Source organism: Tupaia chinensis, unplaced genomic scaffold (genome assembly GCF_000334495.1).
Source record: "Tupaia chinensis unplaced genomic scaffold, TupChi_1.0 Scaffold000009_1, whole genome shotgun sequence".
Classification (NCBI taxonomy): domain Eukaryota; kingdom Metazoa; phylum Chordata; class Mammalia; order Scandentia; family Tupaiidae; genus Tupaia; species Tupaia belangeri.
The window spans coordinates 2191606-2212812 of record NW_006159439.1 but is presented as its reverse complement, the minus strand read 5'-3'; the positions used below and the strand labels follow the sequence as shown (position 1 = coordinate 2212812).

The window sequence follows — 21207 nt, the reverse complement described above, 5'->3', positions numbered from 1 at the left end:
ATTGTATATATAATGTAGGATTGGATCTACTGAGCCTGTGCCAAATACTCTTCGTAGGCAGTTTAACAAGGACTTCCTGTTACCAGCTAGCTCCAATGAAATGATCTTCCTTTAATCTAAAGAACAGGCTTCTAACAGGCAGAACCGGATTCTCCAGGTGTAAAGTAAGCAATCTGTTCTCATTTGATATTAACAGCAAAAGTACAACTTTATCTGCATCTTATTTAACTTCATTATTTGGCTTTCAATTAACTATATGGAAACAGCATAGAAATTAGCCAGTGACCTATAAGATACTGTTTTAAGTAACTTGATCAAAACAGTACAGGAGATGATTTTCAGATTTTCTCTCGAAGACAGGAATCCAACTCTGCAGGTGGAAAACCGACAAAAGGAACGAGACAGAAAGGTAAATAAACCACTCTTTTTTCCTACTTTTTAATGTGAGACATCCATAAACTGAAATTTGGTTATACTGTGCCATTTTAAAATAGTTCAACAGTTAATTAAAGTTACCTGTGTTGTTCAAATGTGGATAGGGCTACAGCTAGGTGATCTATCCATATACACTACTAATATTCTCAATGGAATTTAGGTAGAGAGCACTTAGAAATAGACCACTACAATAAAACTCAATTTTAGAATACAGAATTTGTATAGGTCCTCTGAAAAGTAACTTATTTTGGAAACACTAGAAAATCAGATTCTATAAAAAAAAAAAAAATTCTTTCTTTTATAGACAAGAGTATAAAGTAACCGTAATGAAGTTGCTTTAGAGTACACTTTTACATATAACTCTGCAAAGAAGCTGAGGCCAAGTCTGACACATATATACAAACTTTAAAGTTGAGATAACTTCCTAAATGTTCTTGATTAACTTTTTCATTGTTGTTTCCCAGAATTTTCTAAAATTAAATGCAGGAAATTAGAAAATAATCTTCTTGTAAAAATAACACTGTGAAATAACAAAGTACTCAGTCATCTTAAAAGTACCACTGTGAAATAACAAAGTACTCAGTCATCTTTTTAATGTTTCAGCTAGTATACTGAAGATAGTTAAATTATAAAATTTAACTTAAATATTACATTGAAAAATTTAAGTCAGCATCCCATGAAAGAAACATATAAATAGAACAGATACCTTTAAGATTATCTTAAAATTGTCACCATGTTAGAAAGTGATAAATATCTCATTCTAAGTCAGAGTAACAATGGCTTTTATAAGTCTTTTAAGAATAGACTTGAAATTTGGCCATGTAGTACCTCATACCATTATCTTCAGGGTGATGCAGTTTTTAATTTAATACGAAAACAATTTTATGTATGTGCAGTTTAACTGAATCAGATAAGTGAAAGTTCAAAAAATACACGAGTCTTACAAAATTAATCTTAATATTGTTAAAGTAAGCAAGTTAATTTAATAACTTGTTTTCGCTAAATAAAAAATAGACAAAAACACTAAAGACTTCATTAAAAAAATTGTCATATATTCAACCTTAGAGAACACATGCAATTTGCAATAATGCTTTAGTTTGTATTTAGAAACTACTATTTTGCTCTCATTTAAGTAGCCAAAAATGTTAATATTACACTAGAGGCTGCTGCTTTCCCCTCAGACTAAAGAAATTTTGCACACAAAAGCATCAGAATATGTTATGTTGGGTAAAAACTGGTTAGATTTCTTGAAATATTTTACTTAATCACAGTAACTATAGAAAGAAATTACTTTAAAAGTCTATAAATATATTAAGTATCAATTATAATGCTTATTTCTTAAAGTACTAGGTCATTTTATTCATGATTCTGTTTCTGAAATTTTTATTCTCTGTAACAGGAAACTTTTCTATGAGTCACACAGTCTACTTTTCTGTTTCCCAGAACAAACTGTCTAATTACTGTTTGTACGAATTAGTGTCCTAACTTCTTTTTTCAAATACTGTGTTTAAGCTAAAAATATAATCAGTTATTGGTAGCAAAATACAAACTATACAATAATACAGTCAGCTAAACATGCCGTCAGATGATTTATATTTATATATAAGCTCTTCTCAACATAAAATAAATTAATGTAAGATACAGCAAAGACTGCATAAAAACAGCAATCTCATCAATTTCACATATCCTAAGCAATTAAGTAATTTCACAACTATGAGTTTTGTAGTTTATGCCTACATGAAATGAGTTCTCTTCCAACTTTAACATTCTAATATGCATAGATATCTCACTTCACCTTATATTTTAATTTTTGAAGAAATAAGATCAAGAAATCGAATTGAAAACAGTTACATGTATAACTAAAACTATGCAACTACTAGAAAATGCAACTTTTACACAGACCTGAGTACCTACATTATGTCAATCCCTTCACAGATGAGGAAGAATTTGGGGGGACATTCTGAACTACATTAACTCTGTAAAGACAACTATGACTTTCAGTCAAGACATAGATAAATTCCTCCCTCTTTCTCTAAATAAACAGAAATGATTAATATAATCTTTTAAAATTTTTAATGCAAACTTTAAAATGAGCTCTAAATAAGCAGAAATGATTAATATAAACTTTTAAAAATTTTAATGCAAACTTTAAAATGACATCATATTTTAAAGTAAGAAAAGAAAATTTCCAGATGCCACAAATGAAGAGGGAACGTACCCACAGACAACATAAAAGTAGGAATTAAAGCTAACTGCCCTGGGCCACTAGAAGCAAATACTTTACCAAGGAGGCTGGCTTTTAGGATTTGTTTTAGGGAACTAAAACTAAGTTTCCTAGATGAAGTAGTAAAGTAGGAAAAATAGAACATAAACTATATTCAAAAACAGGAATGTCTCCGTTGACTTCTCCAGGATTATGGCAAGAAGTGAAAAACTCAGTCACACCAAAAAGAATCAGAGAATAATGAGGCCTGTAATTATATTACCTTGGCAATAATGGGCAAACTTCATGGGGGCCCTAGTAATGAAAACCACAGACACAGCATCAGAATGTATCCATAATTTAGTATGGTGCTCCTCTAACCTCCAAATGAAGATGAACTACTGACAAAGTTCACTAAAAATACACTTGCCCACCTGCAAGAGAGTGGCCACCAGTCAGGGGCAATGGCAAAGGAATTTATTCCTGAGAATCCAGAAGTAACCTAATAATACATAGAGTCTTCAACATAAATATACTTTGAGTGTTCAAAGAAATAAATGAGTATGTAGAATCCATAAACCAAGATGAACACGGTATAAACCTTAAGTTGATCTTACACAGACATCTTTCACATCATACCCATGGCATGAAATACAGCACTGAATGGAAATCTGATTCTATTTCTCTCTCTTTCTTTTAATGTCAACACCATAGAGAGCTAAAAATAAAAAAGAGATGAAAATATCTGGTTTTCTGCTCATACACTTATTAAGATTAATGAATATAAAATACACATTAACATTTTAAAGAGTTCCTTAAGGTAATATTTATTCACATGTAAAGTCTTCCATACACTCCTTTAGGGAACTGTTCTTCTAACAACAGAAATCCAGGAAAAGAGAACATACAAAGGGGCAGAGGCAAATATTTTGGTGCCTTCCCAACGGAACTTCACAAAGGTATACCACAAATACAAAATATTTTATTTCTTCTCTTTCTTTCTTCCACAGGAAATGAAGACTGAAATAGGGGGTGGGACATCCGTAGTAGGGATTTCACACCACAAACTAACCCGCAGCCTTAGTTTGTATCGTGGGATGTACCCAGCATACTCAGGGAGACCTTGGGGTGCAGACCTGGGACTTTCTCACATGGCCTCAATACAGTAGAGCATTGTGTTACCATGATGCTACGAAAGCCGGTCTAAAATATTTTATTTCTAAAACAAAAACCAAAAACTCACCTTTTAAAAATTATGATGCTTTAAGGGAAGGCTTTTGAAAACTGGTGATTTATTTCTAATATTTTTCATTTCATTTTCTTTTATACATTCAATCACATTGTTTAGCTTACAAAGTGAATATTTCAGTTTGTGAACATTTCTGCCTAGTCCAGTTGATAAAACTATAAAATATCTTTAACAGATAATACCACATGTCTTTGTCCCATTAATGTTTTGCCTTCATATTTTTCTTCTAAATGTCCTTCCTCAGACCCTATTCTTCCACGCACACTGTATCTGGTATTTACACTCATTTACTGTGTTTCTATATCCTTAGTCAATCAGTTTTACAGAGTGCGGATACTCGGTATATAAGCGGTGACATGCAATGTCTCTCAAAAAAGGTCTCTGCGATCATAAAAATATGGGGGAAGACGGTGTTTCAGTAATTGTTATAAGTCATACTACCAAAGAGAAAATTTGAGACACTGTAGTTCTTGATAACTGTGAAATTTACAGATTGTAGCAAGCTATAAGCCATTATACAAGCATGAGCTAGAACTTAATTCTCATGAATACAAAATCAAAACAAAGATGTTATTGCTAGAGGGTGTGTGCTTCACCAGAGAGACAGGGAGGCTAGAGATAGAGAGGGAGAAAGCAACCCCCAAATGGGGAGAGGTCATGCTGTAAACCTTTATCCTCCATTTCTATGAATATAAATCTGTGAGCATAAACAGGAATGGCATGCACTTCACTTCCTGTCTATCCCAGATAATGTCCATGATCTGAAGCAGAAGAATCCCAGTCTCCAAATGGTGCCAAGGATAGAACTTAAACTTTCTTAGAGACCTTCTATGACATAGGTATGTGAGAATTTGAACTGATTCTTATTCTTTTTTACCAGAAAATGGTCAATTTAGTTTGGTTAAAGATTCTGAAAGCAGCAAAACCAGAATGATTTTAGATATGATATGCTATATTATTCCTTGCTGGAATTATTTTACATTAAATATAGTATTTATACTACTAATAATACAATATATTTTTAAAGTTTATTTATTGATTCCATGAAGAGAGCAAGAAACACAGACACAAGCACCTCCAACACGGTCTTCATGCTGCAACCCACTGCCCTTCTCAGCTAGCTCAGGTCACAGGCATGTGCATGCATGCAGGTGTGGTGTACTCAGGGAGGTCCTGGGATGCAAACCCATGATGTTCCCTGTAGGTCCAGTTGCATTACCACTGCACCACCACCTGGCCCCAGTAATCAATATCTGATACAGATCAACTTCATGTGTAGCATATTTCACTAGGAAAAATTTGTCTCTACTCAGTACAGAAGAGGGAAAAGAGAACAGATTTGCTAATCAGGTAAAGGTAGATTCTAAAATAGATTCTGTTACTTCATGTGGCCTCTGCAATTTAAAATTTCCCTAACTTAGATACTGACTTTCTTGGACTGAAATGTTCCTTTCATTTTCTTAATGTCTGGAAGGTAAAAGAATAGAAAAAAAAATGGAGAAGATAAAGCTATTAAAAATATTAGACCAACAAAACAAAACTCTGAATACATGAGATTGCAGACTGAAAAGATCCACGAAATGTTTAACAAATACTAAATACGGTAAGACTCTAGATCATATTATGACAAGACTCAGAATAACAGGAAATAGAGAAAAGGCCAAAAGTTCTGAGAGGGAGTATAAGAGCTAATCTTTTACAAAATATCAGAAACCAGAAGGCAGATTTCTCCAGGGGAGAACATAGCAAAACTTACAAAATTTCAAGGTAATATAATTTCCAGGCGATAATATATCTGTAGGAAATATATTATTCAGATTTAGGAATATAATAAAGACAATCTCAGAAGTGCAAATTATCCACATCTACATTTTGAAAGGAAGTTAAGGTATGCCCCCAAATGAGGGGATAACCTCAAAATGAAGATGAAGCCCTGGAAATCAGGAGACAACATAAAAGAAAGGAGGGAGAAAAAAATCTCCAATATAACCAGGTCACACTGGAGAGTTATAGGAGAGAAGCCTCAAAATATAAAATAAAAATAAATGAAATGAAATAAAAAGAATATGCCCTATATTTCTGTCAAAAGGATACTTTCAGTTCAGTATTAGAGCAAATTAGTGAAATATTCATACAAAATTAGGCAATTGAAAAACTGGATAATAGTTTCAAGAAAAATTAAAGTTACATGTTTCTCCATGTATTTGATAGTTACTGAGGTATATGTGAAAAATTAAACTACACATTTATGTTCTGAGCACTTTCTGTAAATGTGTAAATACTTCAAGATTACCATGGCCTCCCTGTACACGCCTAGGTATGCCTGTAATTCTGGCCGGCTAAGGCTGATTACAGTCACAGTGTAAGGGGGTGGCCTCCCTCTGCTCCCTCCTTTTCCCTCTCTCTTATTCTCTCTCTCCCTCTCTCTCATGAAAGAAATAAACAAATACACTTTAAAAAAAATTGTCAACCTAAGTTTTTTTAAGTGCTTTTAATCACACTGGGCACATGTACATGCATGCTCAAAATCCGGAGAGATTGGAGAAGGGACTGCAGCCTGGTCATCTCCTCTAGGGGGAGGTTTCTCACTTTTCCTCTCTCTGCCTCTCTGTCTCTCTCCAGTGACCACATGTGCCCTCTGGCAAAAACCTAAAAAAAAAAAAAAAAAAAAGAATTAATTCATTAAAAAAATGTGCTCTTAAAACAAGAATATAAAGGGGGACCAGCAGTTAGCCTAGTGGATATGTCACTGGACTCCCATGTAATCGACCACGGTTCGAGTCCCGGACCCAGCGGCTTAAACTCACACTGGGTGTGTGTGCGTGTGTGTCCAAGATCCTGAGAGGAGAATGGAGGAGATGGGATTGTGGCATGGCCATCCTCCCGGGGGGTGATTTCTCACTTTCTGTCTCTCTGACTCTCTCTGTCTTTCTGGCAAATGCACACGCCCTAAAGCAAAAACCTCTCCAAAAAAAGAAAAAAAAATATATAAAGGTACACATTTTCTATCTCTGTTCATCTGAAAGAGCCTAAAAACAATGTTTGAGAAATAAAATATAACCATAGTTCCTTATGTGATTCAGGTATAAATAATATTTGGGTAACCATAATAAAGTATACAGAGATCACTGACAAACCAAAAATTGTGTCAAAAATACATTGAGAGCTGAAACAAAGGGAAAGATTGAGGTGTAAGAAAAAGTTAAATATACATCTTTCATAGCAGATCTTCAATGCAGCATCTGAAGCAGAGAAGATCTACATAGGTAAGTTACCTGATAAGGAGGTAAGCTAAGGAAGTAAAATTGACTGCCTTTGGGAAAAAGGAACTAGAAATGGGAAGTGGCAGGGCAAGCAGCAGGCAGACAGTTATCTTTTATCAAAGCTCTAGTCTTTTATCAAAGCTCTGATGTGATTTAACTTCTTAAATTATGTATATATATTGATTCGAGGAAAATAAAAGTCACATTTAAAAAAAGGTAATAGAAAAGTTGATGGCTATATCAAAAGCAACATGGCATCTTAAATATTACTTTGGGGAGGAATTTCAACATCAATATAGTAATAACAGAAGTGCAGTTGGACCAGCAGGCAGCATGGTGGTTAAGGTGGCTGGAGCCCACATGGCTGACAGTGCAGTTTGAATCAGGGACCAGTGGCTTGGAAAACACAGTGAGTGCATGTGTATGAGTGCCCAAAATCCCAAAAAGAGGGAAAATTGAGAGAGAAAGTGATTGTGGCATGTCCATTCCACGTGGGGAGGGGAAGTGCTTTTTCACCCCCCCCACCACCCTTAGCCACCACCACTCCCCAGCACATGCACCCTCTAGCAAATGTTCTTAAAAAGCATATAAAGGGACCAGCAGTTAGTGTAATGGCTACATTGCTGAACTCCCATGTAGCCAACCGCGGTTCGAGTCCCAGACCTGGTGGCTTAAACTCACGCTGGGCACATGTGCATGCATGCCCAAGATCCCAAAAGGAGAATGGAGGAGAAGGGATTGCGGCATGGCTATCCCCCCTGGGGGTGACTTCTCGCTTTCTGTCTGTCTCTCTCTGTCTTTCTGGCGAGCACACTCGTCCTATAGCAAAACCTCTCAAAAAAAAAAAAAAAAAAAGCATATAGATAAGGAAATGATAAATAGCACTAAACCAGAGAACAGTAGGGAGCTATTCAAAGTAAATCATTAAGCCAACTGACTTTAACACTAAATTTCCTCTACACTGAAAAAAGAACTAGTCTTTTATCAAAGGTTTACAATAAATCATGGCTGCTAATTCTGTCTTCACTAAGTGGAAGGAAAAAATGTTCCTGCAATTACTCCCCAATGGTTTTAGGTGCCTTTATTACCTGTATGCGCATAATCATCAAATATCTGATAAAATACTAAGTACAAAAGAGCAGAGACCTGAGCTTTATGTGACATATACGTTCTAGGAAATGTATATTTTATCTTTTATAATAGAAAAAGCATTGGCCTGAAATCAGGAAGCTTGCATCATTCTACTAGTCCTACTATTAATATACTTACCGAAGTCTGTGATAGTCACTTAGCTTTTCTGATTCTCAGTTCCCCCATAAGAAAAGTGAAAAAAAAAAAAATCGATGAGTAAACCTCTCTGAGGATTTCTTCTGGAATCTCACTAGACCATTAGGTAGGTGTGGAAGAGACCAGGCTCACCTGCCCTATGAGGAACAAGAGAGACTATGCTTCCCTGCCACCACCTAGCACCTAGCAGTTAGTGGAGGAGTTGTAAAACAGAGCAGTGTGCATCACTTCAGGGCGATAGCATTTTAATGTCCTGGACACACTACAGCACTTCCTTTTCCTAGTAGTGACTACCACATTCAGAAATGCAGAGTTCAGATCTTTGAGTTACCAAGATGAAGGGCTGACCCATCATGGACATGAAATGTGAATAAGAAATCATAAAACAAAAAGAGGCATTGGAAAATATTTAATGATATAGGATGATATATCATATACCAAATATTTAAGGTTCACAAAAAGTTCCAAGGTAAATTATTTTATTTTATAAAGTTAAAAAATTTTCCCAATTTTTCTTCCTTTTTATTTTTGTTTCCCTAATTGCCAAGAGGCACATGAGCTTAAGAAAAAGAGAGACAGAGAAGGAGAAAACACCCTCGAATGGGATGTAGTCAAGTCGCAATCCTCTATTCTCCATTTCTCTGTCCCATCAGGATTTGGGTGCACATACACACCTGTCCGGTGTTTTTCTAGCTGTGGGGCTGGGATTGATACCGCATTGGCCATGTGAGATGGGGCTTGCTGTGCATGTAACTTGTAGCACGTAACTGCTGTGCTAACGGGGCTGACCCATCCAACTTGCCTTTCTTAAAATGCTAATTTCTACATTGAGAATATTACATCAATTACAATGAACTAATTTATTCATTGTAAGTAACATAATTGATCATATATATGAATTAACTTGTTTACAGTAGTTTGAAAAGAGGAAAAAGAAAAAAATGAGAATTTCAAACTTCCTTGCACATTTAATTTGTTCCTCTGATACAAAAATATTCCTGATTAAAATAATTTGTTTTAATTTAAAAAGGACTTACATAATAGTATGCTCACCTATTATACATTTTCCTTCTATTTTGCTTGCTTCCTTCTTATATGGAAAAATGCTGAGAAACATCATTTGTAGAAGACATGCCTAACATATGAATCAATAACTACTGCTTTATATTGATCTATTTTCCAAACAACCAAACTTGGCAGTCCTATGTATATTACTTTTTAACATTCCTCTGACTAATCTTCCTTTCCCAAATTTTCCAGGTTTAATATGATAGCTTAGTTTTCCCCTTCAGATCTTAAAAATCCACTAGCTTTAGTTACTTCTACTCTAAAGGTAGAGAAATTATTCTTTGCAAGTGAAGTAGAAATAGAGAATGAAAGGCGAAGAACGAGAGGGGAGTGGAATTCTGTTTCAACTTTCATGTCTCTTCTTGCATAAACTGGACATTTTTTTCACTTTTACTATAGCAAGTTAATGAGGAAATAAGATTGGAAGTTATTTGAATTAAAATTGCTCAACTGTTTCCAACCAGTACTTGAAATACTCAGCAATACAGGTACACAGCAAATGTTCCTGAATAAACTTTCAATTTATATAAAAGACTTTTACTGCAAAAACCAGATTTTTAAAGGGCATGTGATCTGGCTTCTTTCCTAATCACTTAACTGACCTAATTGCCTCTTTTCGGAACTCAGCCCAGATGAACTCTCTGTGGCACCTGCCACACTGACAAAGACTTCATAGCAGAGTTGAGTCCTTAAAACCAGACCACCAGAACCTGAGTCCCAGCTCTACCTGTAGCTGAAATCTTGGTTAAATTATTTAACCTCAGATCTTAAATATTATTGGCAAAACTGAGATCATGGTCATTCTTAATTCAAAGTTCTTCCAAAAATATGTGACAAACTTAGAACAATGCCTGGCACTAATACTAAGAGCTCAAGTGAGTATCAAGAGCTCAGGCTGGATGGTGGTGCCGTAGTAACGCAATGCTCTGTAAGGCTGAACCTCAGGGGAGGCATCCAGGTTTCTGTCCAAAGACCTCCCTGAACATGCTAAGTGCACATGTGCCCATGATCTGCAGCTGGCTAATGCTGAAGGGGATCACAATGTGAAGACTCTGCTGGGGATGTGTATTTTTCTCTCTCTCTTTCTCTGTCTCCCTGAACATGCTAAGTGCACATGTGCCCATGATCTGCAGCTGGCTAATGCTGAAGGGGATCACAATGTGAAGACTCTGCTGGGGATGTGTATTTTTCTCTCTCTCTTTCTCTGTCTCTCTCTGTCTATTACTCCTAGAAGGAATAAATGCACTTAAAAAAGATACAAGAGCTCAATATGAGAGCTCAAATAAATAAATACTCATCGAGGTGCTAGAAATACCACAAAGCATAAAGAACCTCGTCTTCATGGATCTTATAGTACTGAGGGAAGAAAATAGAGAATAAATTAAGTTACCTATGTAAAATATAGAGTGTGTTAGGACCAGCAGATGGCATAATGATTGCTGGATTTCCACATAGTTGACTGTGGTTTGAATCCTGGATCCATCGCTGGACTCTAAAATAGGTGACCACAGTTCAAATCCCAGACCTGGCGGCTTAAAACTCATGCTGGGCATATGTGTGTGCATGCCTAAAATCCAAAGACAAAGGAATGTGGCATGGCCATCCCCCCTAGGGGGGAGGTGATGTCTCACTTTCTGTCTCTCTGTCTCTCTCTGTCTCTCTAGCAAGCACACATGCGCAACAGCAAAAATCTCTCTCTTTTTTTTTTTTAGAGGTTTTTGCTATAGGGCTCGTGTGCTTGCCAGACAGACCGAGAGAGACAGAGAGACAGAAAGCAAGAAATCACCCCCCAGGGGGTATGGCCATGCCGCAATCCCTTCTCCTCCACAAACAACCAAACTTGGCAGTCCTATGTATATTACTTTTTAACATTCCTCTGACTAATCTTCCTTTCCCAAATTTTCCAGGTTTAATATGATAGCTTAGTTTTCCCCTTCAGATCTTAAAAATCCACTAGCTTTAGTTACTTCTACTCTAAAGGTAGAGAAATTATTCTTTGCAAGTGAAGTAGAAATAGAGAATGAAAGGCGAAGAACGAGAGGGGAGTGGAATTCTGTTTCAACTTTCATGTCTCTTCTTGCATAAACTGGACATTTTTTTCACTTTTACTATAGCAAGTTAATGAGGAAATAAGATTGGAAGTTATTTGAATTAAAATTGCTCAACTGTTTCCAACCAGTACTTGAAATACTCAGCAATACAGGTACACAGCAAATGTTCCTGAATAAACTTTCAATTTATATAAAAGACTTTTACTGCAAAAACCAGATTTTTAAAGGGCATGTGATCTGGCTTCTTTCCTAATCACTTAACTGACCTAATTGCCTCTTTTCGGAACTCAGCCCAGATGAACTCTCTGTGGCATCTGCGGCACCTGCCACACTGACAAAGACTTCATAGCAGAGTTGAGTCCTTAAAACCAGACCACCAGAACCTGAGTCCCAGCTCTACCTGTAGCTGAAATCTTGGTTAAATTATTTAACCTCAGATCTTAAATATTATTGGCAAAACTGAGATCATGGTCATTCTTAATTCAAAGTTCTTCCAAAAATATGTGACAAACTTAGAACAATGCCTGGCACTAATACTAAGAGCTCAAGTGAGTATCAAGAGCTCAGGCTGGATGGTGGTGCCGTAGTAACGCAATGCTCTGTAAGGCTGAACCTCAGGGGAGGCATCCAGGTTTCTGTCCAAAGACCTCCCTGAACATGCTAAGTGCACATGTGCCCATGATCTGCAGCTGGCTAATGCTGAAGGGGATCACAATGTGAAGACTCTGCTGGGGATGTGTATTTTTCTCTCTCTCTTTCTCTGTCTATCTCTGTCTATTACTCCTAGAAGGAATAAATGCACTTAAAAAAGATACAAGAGCTCAATATGAGAGCTCAAATAAATAAATACTCATCGAGGTGCTAGAAATACCACAAAGCATAAAGAACCTCGTCTTCATGGATCTTATAGTACTGAGGGAAGAAAATAGAGAATAAATTAAGTTACCTATGTAAAATATAGAGTGTGTTAGGACCAGCAGATGGCATAATGATTGCTGGATTTCCACATAGTTGACTGTGGTTTGAATCCTGGATCCATCGCTGGACTCTAAAATAGGTGACCACAGTTCAAATCCCAGACCTGGCGGCTTAAAACTCATGCTGGGCATATGTGTGTGCATGCCTAAAATCCAAAGACAAAGGAATGTGGCATGGCCATCCCCCCTAGGGGGGAGGTGATGTCTCACTTTCTGTCTCTCTGTCTCTCTCTGTCTCTCTAGCAAGCACACATGCGCAACAGCAAAAATCTCTCTCTTTTTTTTTTTTAGAGGTTTTTGCTATAGGGCTCGTGTGCTTGCCAGACAGACCGAGAGAGACAGAGAGACAGAAAGCAAGAAATCACCCCCCAGGGGGTATGGCCATGCCGCAATCCCTTCTCCTCCATTCTCCCCTCGGGATCTTGGGCACGCACGCACACACGCCTGGTGTGAGTTTTAAGACACCGGGTCCGGGATGTGACCCACAGTGGACTACGTGGGAGTCCAGCGACATAGCCATTATGCTAACGCTGGTCCCAGCAAAAATCTCTCTTAAATAAAGTAAATATATATATGTACGCACACACACATACACACACATATGTAGTTCGTTAATTAGTGGTAAGAAGAAAAAGCTGAAAAGGGTCAGATAGGTAATAGGGTGGTTATTGTTCTATATAGAGTAACCAAGCACCTCACTGAGATACTGAGAGTGTGACACCTCAGTAAGGCCTCAAGGAGTTGGAGAAATAAGTCATGCGCCACATGGCAAAAACATTCAAACAGTGTAAACAGCACTGCCAAGCCCTAAGGCTGAATTGAACTTGCTTTGTTTGAAGAATAGCAAGGGGGAGTATGGTGCTGAAGCAGAGAAAGAAGAGTTGTAGGGGGTTATGTCAGAGAGGTAACAGGAGGGGTAAAGAAGACATGTACTGTATATGAAGCCAGCAGGTCCTGTGGTGGTTAAGGTGCTGGACTCCCACATGGCCGACTATAGTTCAAGTCCCGGACCTGGCAGCTTACTTTCTTAATTTCTCTGTCTCTCTGTCTCAGTGAGCATGCGTGTCCTACAGCAAATGTTAAAAAATAATAAGTAAAATCAAATAAATAATTCTTTAAAGAAAAAAGTCATGTCAAACCTTCTAGAGTCTGGTTTTTCCTTTAAGAGATAGCACCAAAGGAGAGTTTTAGGCAAAGAATGACATAATCAGACTTAGATTATAAGTCTGAATTTAAGTGTAAAAGACCAAAGAAGAAAGGAGATACACAAGAGAAAACAAGAAGAGCTTTCAGGAGATGACTGCAATAATTCAGGTGAGAAATAATAGTGAATTGAATCAGCGAGATAGGTAATAAGAGGTGGATGAATCTAAATATACTTTGGTTGACAAAATTTGCTATTATTGGGTCATCTGAAAAGTCATGATGCATTTTTTGCATCAAAAAACATAGAAAAACACATCATGACTTTTCCAACAACTCAATAGTTTGGTTGTGAGATGCTACTAGTTTGGATATGAAGTGTGGAAAAGAAAAAATCAGGAATGATTCCATAGTTTTGGTCTAAGCAACAGAAAGAACAGAGTTGTCATCTACTTTAGTTTTGGGGTTCAGAGAAAGATCACAAGCTCATTCAAACAGAGTATTTTAAGAGCAATCTAGATTAGAGATACAATTTTGAGTCATCAGCTAACACAAAGTATATAATGCTATGAGACTGGAATATGATGGTGAATAAAAAGAGGACTGAAAAACATTCAAAATTTAGAAGAAGGAGACAAGAAGCCAGGATAAAAGGGGAGAAAAAAAAGTGATGAAGGAGGAGCCAAAGAGGTTAACAGGAAAACCATAAAAAACACTTTACTTGAAAGTATCTCAATAAATGATTGTTTTTTTTTTGGAGAGGTTTTTTGCTATAGGGCACGTGCGCTCGCCAGACAGACAGAGAGAGACATAGAGACAGAAAGCGAGAAATCACCCCCCAGGGGGGATGGCCATGCCGCAATCCCTTCTCCTCCATTCTCCTCTCGGGATCTTGGGCACGCATGCACACGCGCCTGGCGTGAGTTTTAAGCCACCGGGTCTGGGACGTGAACCGCGGTGGACTACGTGGGAGTCCAGCGACATAGCCATTACGCTAACTGCTGGTTCCCTCAATAAATGATTGTTAAGTGCTACTAACGGGTTAAAAAAAATCAAGTTCTGTTACTTCTGAAAATAAATCCCGTGGTTTTCAATTTATTCCATCACTATTTGATCACTCAAGGATCTCCTATGAACCAGTTTCCTACCCCAGAAAATTATTCTCTATACAGCAAGCAACATCTTTTAAAAATATTAGTCATGCCAGTACTGTATTCATCTTTTGTCTTCTCCTGCATCAAGAATAAAACCTAACCTCCTGACTTTAATCCACAAGCTGTTTTAGGATTTGGACCTTGCCTACTTTTCTGACTTTTCCTCTGACATTATTCCTATCATTAACCTCTCCCTACACAGGCCTTCATTTTGCTTTTAAAACCTACAAGTCTCATTTATTGCCTTGGCACCCCATCTCCTATACTCTGAAGACATTCCCTTGACTCTTCATCTAGCTAGCTTCTCAACATTTAGGTCTCAAAGTTCAAATATCTCCTTAGCGAGGCCTTGCCTATGGTTCTGTCAAGACCTACATTATTGACCTTCTTAACTGTGTATTGTCTCTCCCTTCAGACTGTTAATTTTTCAAGAACAGGTACTACTAAACTTGTAGTACAGCATAAAAACTTTGCATACAGTAGGACTCGATAATTATTTGACCAAGCGGTAGTCCTTTAAAATCAAAGGAATATTATGAGGACACTGGTTTAACACTTTTTCTTTTCTTTTTAAGTTTTGCTAGAGGGCACATGCTCTCACCAGAGATGAGAGAGAGAAAGAGGAAATGCGAGGAATCAATCCCCAGAAGGATGGTAACTCTGCAATCCCTTCTCTTCTATTCTCCCCTCAGGATTTTGGGCATGCACACACATGCACCCCACATGATTTACAAGCCTTCTGGTCTGGGCCTTGAACCACAGTTGGCCATGTGGGAGTCCAGCGTCTTAACAATGACACCACCTGCTGGGCCCAGTTTAACTTTTTTTTTAACCCAATGCAGGCACCCTTTCCATAACATCTTTGATGTGGTTATCATTCAAGGACATCTTAAATATCTCCAGTGATGGCAAGCATATCACCTCATGAAGCAGCTCACTTCATCCTGGAGCAGCTTGACTTATTTAAGAAGTCATCCTTATACTCAAATAGCTTTCCATGTAATTTCCACCCACTTCCCTTTGGAGCTATGCAAAGTCTAATCCCTCGTGTGTGTTTGCATATGCGTGTGTGTGTGTGTGTGTGTGTGTGTGTGTGTATACACACATATCTATACACACACACACCCCTTTCAGGAGACAGTTGTATACATTCCCTACATCTTCTCTTCTACATGTCAATTCTGACTTGTTTCAATGACTTCATTTGGTATGGTTTTCCAATCTCATCCTTTCCATGCTAGCTTGGAAATTCCTAATTTATAAATTTCCATCTCAAAATATGCTCAGAACTTAATATAGTGCCATCTCCATTTACTCTGAATAGCACAGTCAGTGGGAAACATTTTCTTAGTCTATCTGGATATTGCACTTTCATAAACGTATAACTATACTGATAGTTCTGATAGCTTGTAATTGACTAAAGTCCCCAATACTTTTCTTACTTTTATTGTGAATCCGAGGTTTTTATTTTTTGTAAGTGAAGAAGTTTTCTAAACTATTAGGTGAATTTTTTTATACCTATTATCATTAAAAACCTTTCTGTTACTTTTAGTTTAAGTGTTCCATGCTAATCTTTGAATTCCAACTCTGTATTTCAACATATTGAAAATTCTTCTAAATTTTGAACCATCCATGTAATTGATAAGTATGCCTTCTATGATGATATCCAAATCACTGAAGAGGATATTTGCAAAAACATCCTGAGTCCCACAGGATATTGGTATTACATTAGAATCTTTTTCTCTGGTTGATACTGACATCATCATATCCAGTGACTGGTGGTTCAGTAAACTATTTGCATTCCCAAACAGCCTCTTTTTATTTTCAAAAAATCATGAAAGGACATTATTAAAAGCCTTTCTAAAAACAAGATGCTATGTGAAAATTAAGTATTTTATCAACAAAACATTTTGTAAACTTCATTTTATATATTCCTGCATACCATTCTCTATATAAATACATACATACATGTACATATATCAATTTAATTCCTATGGATAACTATCAACATGTGATGTAACAATATCAGTATTGTCAGCATTGCCTATGTAAATTTTATATAAATATATTCCCATGCTTATAAAAATGTCACTTAATTAACATAAATTATGTTCCAATGCAATCTGGATATCTTCACAAAGGAATGTTAAGAATGAGAAAGCAGGTCGGGAACCAGCAGTTAGCGTAATGGCTATGTCGCTGGACTCCCACGCAGTCGACCGCGGTTCAAGTCCTGGACCCAGTGGCTTAAACTCACACTGGGTGCGTGTGCGTGCGTGCCCAGGATCCCGAGAGGAGAATGGAGGAGAAGGGATTGCGGCGTGACCATCCCCCCTAGGGGGTGATTTCTCGCTTTCTGTCTCTTATGTCTCTCTCTGTCTGGTGAACGCATGCACCCTATAGCGAAAACCTCTCAAAAAAAAAAAAAAAAAAGAATGAGAAAGCAGCATAATCAAAGTAAGACTGTTTTCACATACAGGTAGTGGACAGGAAAACAAAGCTATGTAAAATAATGTACTGATCAGCCTAAAGGCCTGAGAACACTTGTGACAGTTCAGTATTACCTATATTGTTTAAAACTCTCATGGAATCTGCCTTGTTGTTATACTGATTTTAAACGAATTATGCCCATTTAGCAAAATAAGCATTTTTTAACATTATTAACATATAGACAAAATTAAATGAGAGTAGTACTTTTAGTAAAAAGGGCATATTCAGAGTCTAAAGACTAATCCTTAAAGTTGCAGGTATGGTCAAAGCACCTTTTATCAAGAAAAATCTATCTATGACAGCCTCAAGAATCTGAAGAACTTATTTTGGAGCAATTGTGTCTCTATCACTGCTTTCTCAACTTCTTCATTCAACTAAATGAGACTTATAGAAGTCTTGCATTATAGAAAGTCATTTATAAATTATTGAATTTACTTCTATTCCAATGGGCTTCGTTCTTATTGATTTTCCTAATTTTTAAAGTTTTTTTTTTTTTTTTTAAAGAAAATGAGAATTTTTTTCTGCAAGATAGCTATGTGAAGCCAACTACTACCATGGAAAAATACCAAAGTCTCTTTATTCACTACAATCATTTTTGTTTCCTAGGAGCTGATCAAAGATGAAAGACAGACTTCAAGAACTAAAGCAAAGAACAAAGGAAATCGAACTCTCTAGAGACAGGCATGTGTCAACTGCAGAAGCAGAGGACCAAGGTGTATTTCTGCAGCAAGCAGTTATTTATGAAAGGGAACCTGTAGCTGAGAGACACCTACATGAGATCCAAAAGCTACAGGAGAGTATTAACAATTTGGCAGATGATGTTCAAAAATTTGGGCAGCAACAGAAAAGTCTGGTGGCTTCAATGAGAAGGTTTAGTCTACTTAAGAGAGAGTCTAGCATTACAAAGGAGATAAAAATTCAAGCCGAACACATAAACAGAAGTTTGGAGGATTTAGTTAAAGAAGTTAAAAAGTCAGAGGCTGAAAATGGTCCATCATCAGTGGTGACAAGGATACTTAAGTCCCAGCATGCTGCAATGTTCCGCCATTTTCAGCAAACCATGTTTATATACAATGATACAATAACAGCAAAGCAAGAGAAGTGTAAAACATTTATATTCCGTCAGCTTGAAGTTGCTGGAAAAGAGGTACCCGAGGAAGAAGTAAATGATATGCTTCATCAAGGAAAATGGGAAGTCTTTAATGAAAGCTTACTTACAGAAACCAATATCACTAGAGCACAGCTCTCAGAGATTGAACAGAGACATAAGGAACTTGTTAACCTGGAGAACCAAATAAAGGATTTAAGAGATCTTTTCACTCAAATATCTCTTTTAGTAGAGGAGCAAGGAGAAAGTATCAACAATATTGAAATAACAGTGAACAGTACAAAAGAATATGTTAACAATACTAAAGAGAAATTTGGACTAGCTGTAAAATACAAAAAAAGAAATCCTTGCAGAGTATTGTGTTGTTGGTGCTGTCCATGTTGTAGCTCAAAATAAAGATGCTGTTTTAGAAATTCTTCCAGCTTTAGGAGAAAGGATGTCCCATAGCAGTGTTTTGTATTGTTTTTCTGCATTTCACAGAACTTAAGTTGTAAAGTTTCCTTTTAACTCTTAACCAGTAGAATTATAAAAACTTATGAAGCTAGTGAAATAAAGTAAGCTATTATTTAATCCAACTAAAAATAGTATGGTTACCATCAGCTTACAGGTTAACTATTAAAAATAAGATAAAAAAATATTAAGTTTCTAATCAGGTATTAATCTCAATTATGCATTTTTTTGGCAATTTCTAATGCTTTGACAAGACAAATGTTCAATTAAGTCATAACTACTTAAGTAATCCACTTGGTTAATTTAGAGTATTTTGGTAGTTGAAAATTATATGAAAAAAATCTCAAGGGTGCTACAATAAAACAAAATAAAACTAGAATCCATGTCAAATCTCTTATTCTAAGATAACTCTGATCAACAGATTTGGGGAAAACTTCATTGTGTACTTGATGAAGAATCTAATGCATAACTCAGAGCTGAATCTAGCTTAATACCTAAGAATGTAAGGTAAGACACTGCTTTCTGGAACCTGGGTCCACTCAGGACACTGTATTATAGATCTGGAGGGTTAGTAGATCAAGTCAAAGGAAAGCAGTTGTCGTTCTGAATGTTTTACCATCACTTTCTGATGATGCCAGGCACTCTACTATCAGCTCGGGGTATTATTTGAACTCATCCGGGAACAGAGTTTTAGAGCTCACATTCTAGTAAAGAAAACAGATAACAAACAAATATAAATATTACATAAGGTTAAGTTTCGGGCAGAGACTTAAAAGAAGGATGAAAACCACATACTGTCAAAATGTCTTCTTTATGTTGGATGGTCAGGATATAGGTCTTTCTGAAAGGTAATATTTAAGTAAAGGCCTCAGTGATGAGGAAGATAAGAGAGATTATATTCTAAGCCTAGTAAACAAATAGTACAAAGACTCCAAAGAGAATATGACTTATTCCATTCAAAGAAAAATGATAGTACAGTAGGGACACGGTAAAAAGCAGTGACGTAAAAGATGAGGTTAAGAAATGTCAGCAAGAGCTCAACTTACGCTTTATAAACCATGGGAAAAAAATGTGACATTTATAGCAGTGCAATCAATTCAAGACTGTAAGACTGTTTTAGGCCTAGGAGTAATATTACATAATTTATATTTGAGAAAGATAATTTTCTTCACTGAATAAAGAGTAGGTTAGACTGGACTTCGGGGAAATGAGTAGAGGACAAAACATAGATGTATAGAAAGAATTAGAAGGCTAATGCAGTACTCCTGGGTAAGAAATAACGGAGGCTTGGATTACAATGTTAATGTGATAGAGCAGGGAGGTGACAATGGTGACAGCAGCAGTACTAATGCTAAAGGTCTGTAAAGTGAGGCCAGCAGGTGGTATGGCGGTAATGAGCTGGACTCCCACATGGCTGATCATGGTTCTAGTCCTGGACCTGGCAGCTTGAAATACATGCCGGACATGTATTTCAAGGAGGAGGAGAATGGAGAAGTGATTACGGTGTGGCCATCCCCACTCTGGGATGATTTCTCACTTTCTCTGTCTCTCTCGATGAGCGCACATGACCTATGGTAAAATCATAACAACAACAACAACAGCAAAAGATTAGTAAAGTACTTGTTGTGTCCCAGTCATTGTTTTAATAATTTTATAGCAGGTAAAGTATGAAGTAGACACTATTATTACAATTTTTCCAGTAGGAAAATTGAGGTACAGGGAGGTTAAGGAATCTGCTCTAGGTCACAGAAATTTCATATAGCAAAGTGGGATCTGAACCCAGGCAGTCTAAAACCAACTCTTAATTACTATATACTATATAGTGGTGATTATACATACATATATATATTATATATATACACACACACATAGTATAAATATATATTATAATATATATAATAGTATAAATATATATATTGTGTGTGTGTATATACACACAAACACACACACACACACACACACACACACACACACACATACTGGCCCAGCCTTTGTGGTGCAATTGGTAATATACTGAACCACAGTACCAGAGACACATGCTTACAACAGGTCCAAATCCTTGGCCCCAGCAGCACAATCAACCCTAAACACACTAGGTGTGGGCACACATATGTATCCAAAATCCTGACAAGTTGGAGGTCTGGAAGTAGAAGATTGTGGCATGACAAAAGCTTGTAGAGGGTGTTCTCTCTTTCTTTCTCTCTGTCTCATGCTCATACATGAGCAGTCATGAATAAAGAATTCACTTTTAAAAAGTTCATGAAAAAATATAATCTTTTTTAAAAATATAAAGAAAAAATTAAATAAATTTCTGATAGATTTAAGTGGA

At 36.7% G+C, this 21207-nt stretch overlaps 2 protein-coding genes across 5 annotated transcripts in view; one reads left to right on the top strand and one right to left on the bottom strand.

Moving 5' to 3' along the window:
• Positions 1–21207, bottom strand: part of ARL13B (ARF like GTPase 13B) — an 83307-nt gene that overhangs the window by 30140 nt on the left and 31960 nt on the right. The window lies entirely within an intron of this gene.
• STX19 (syntaxin 19) lies at positions 168–19225 on the top strand. 2 transcript variants are annotated; one of them, XM_006139871.2, is made up of 3 exons: positions 168–409; positions 3502–3597; positions 17927–19225. In XM_006139871.2, exon 3 carries the CDS (start codon positions 17940–17942, stop codon positions 18822–18824), a length of 885 nt encoding a protein of 294 aa, XP_006139933.1. In that variant the 5' UTR covers positions 168–409; positions 3502–3597; positions 17927–17939; the 3' UTR covers positions 18825–19225. The 2 variants fall into 2 exon arrangements, with proteins under 2 accessions (XP_006139933.1, XP_006139932.1); XM_006139870.2 differs by lacking the exon at positions 3502–3597.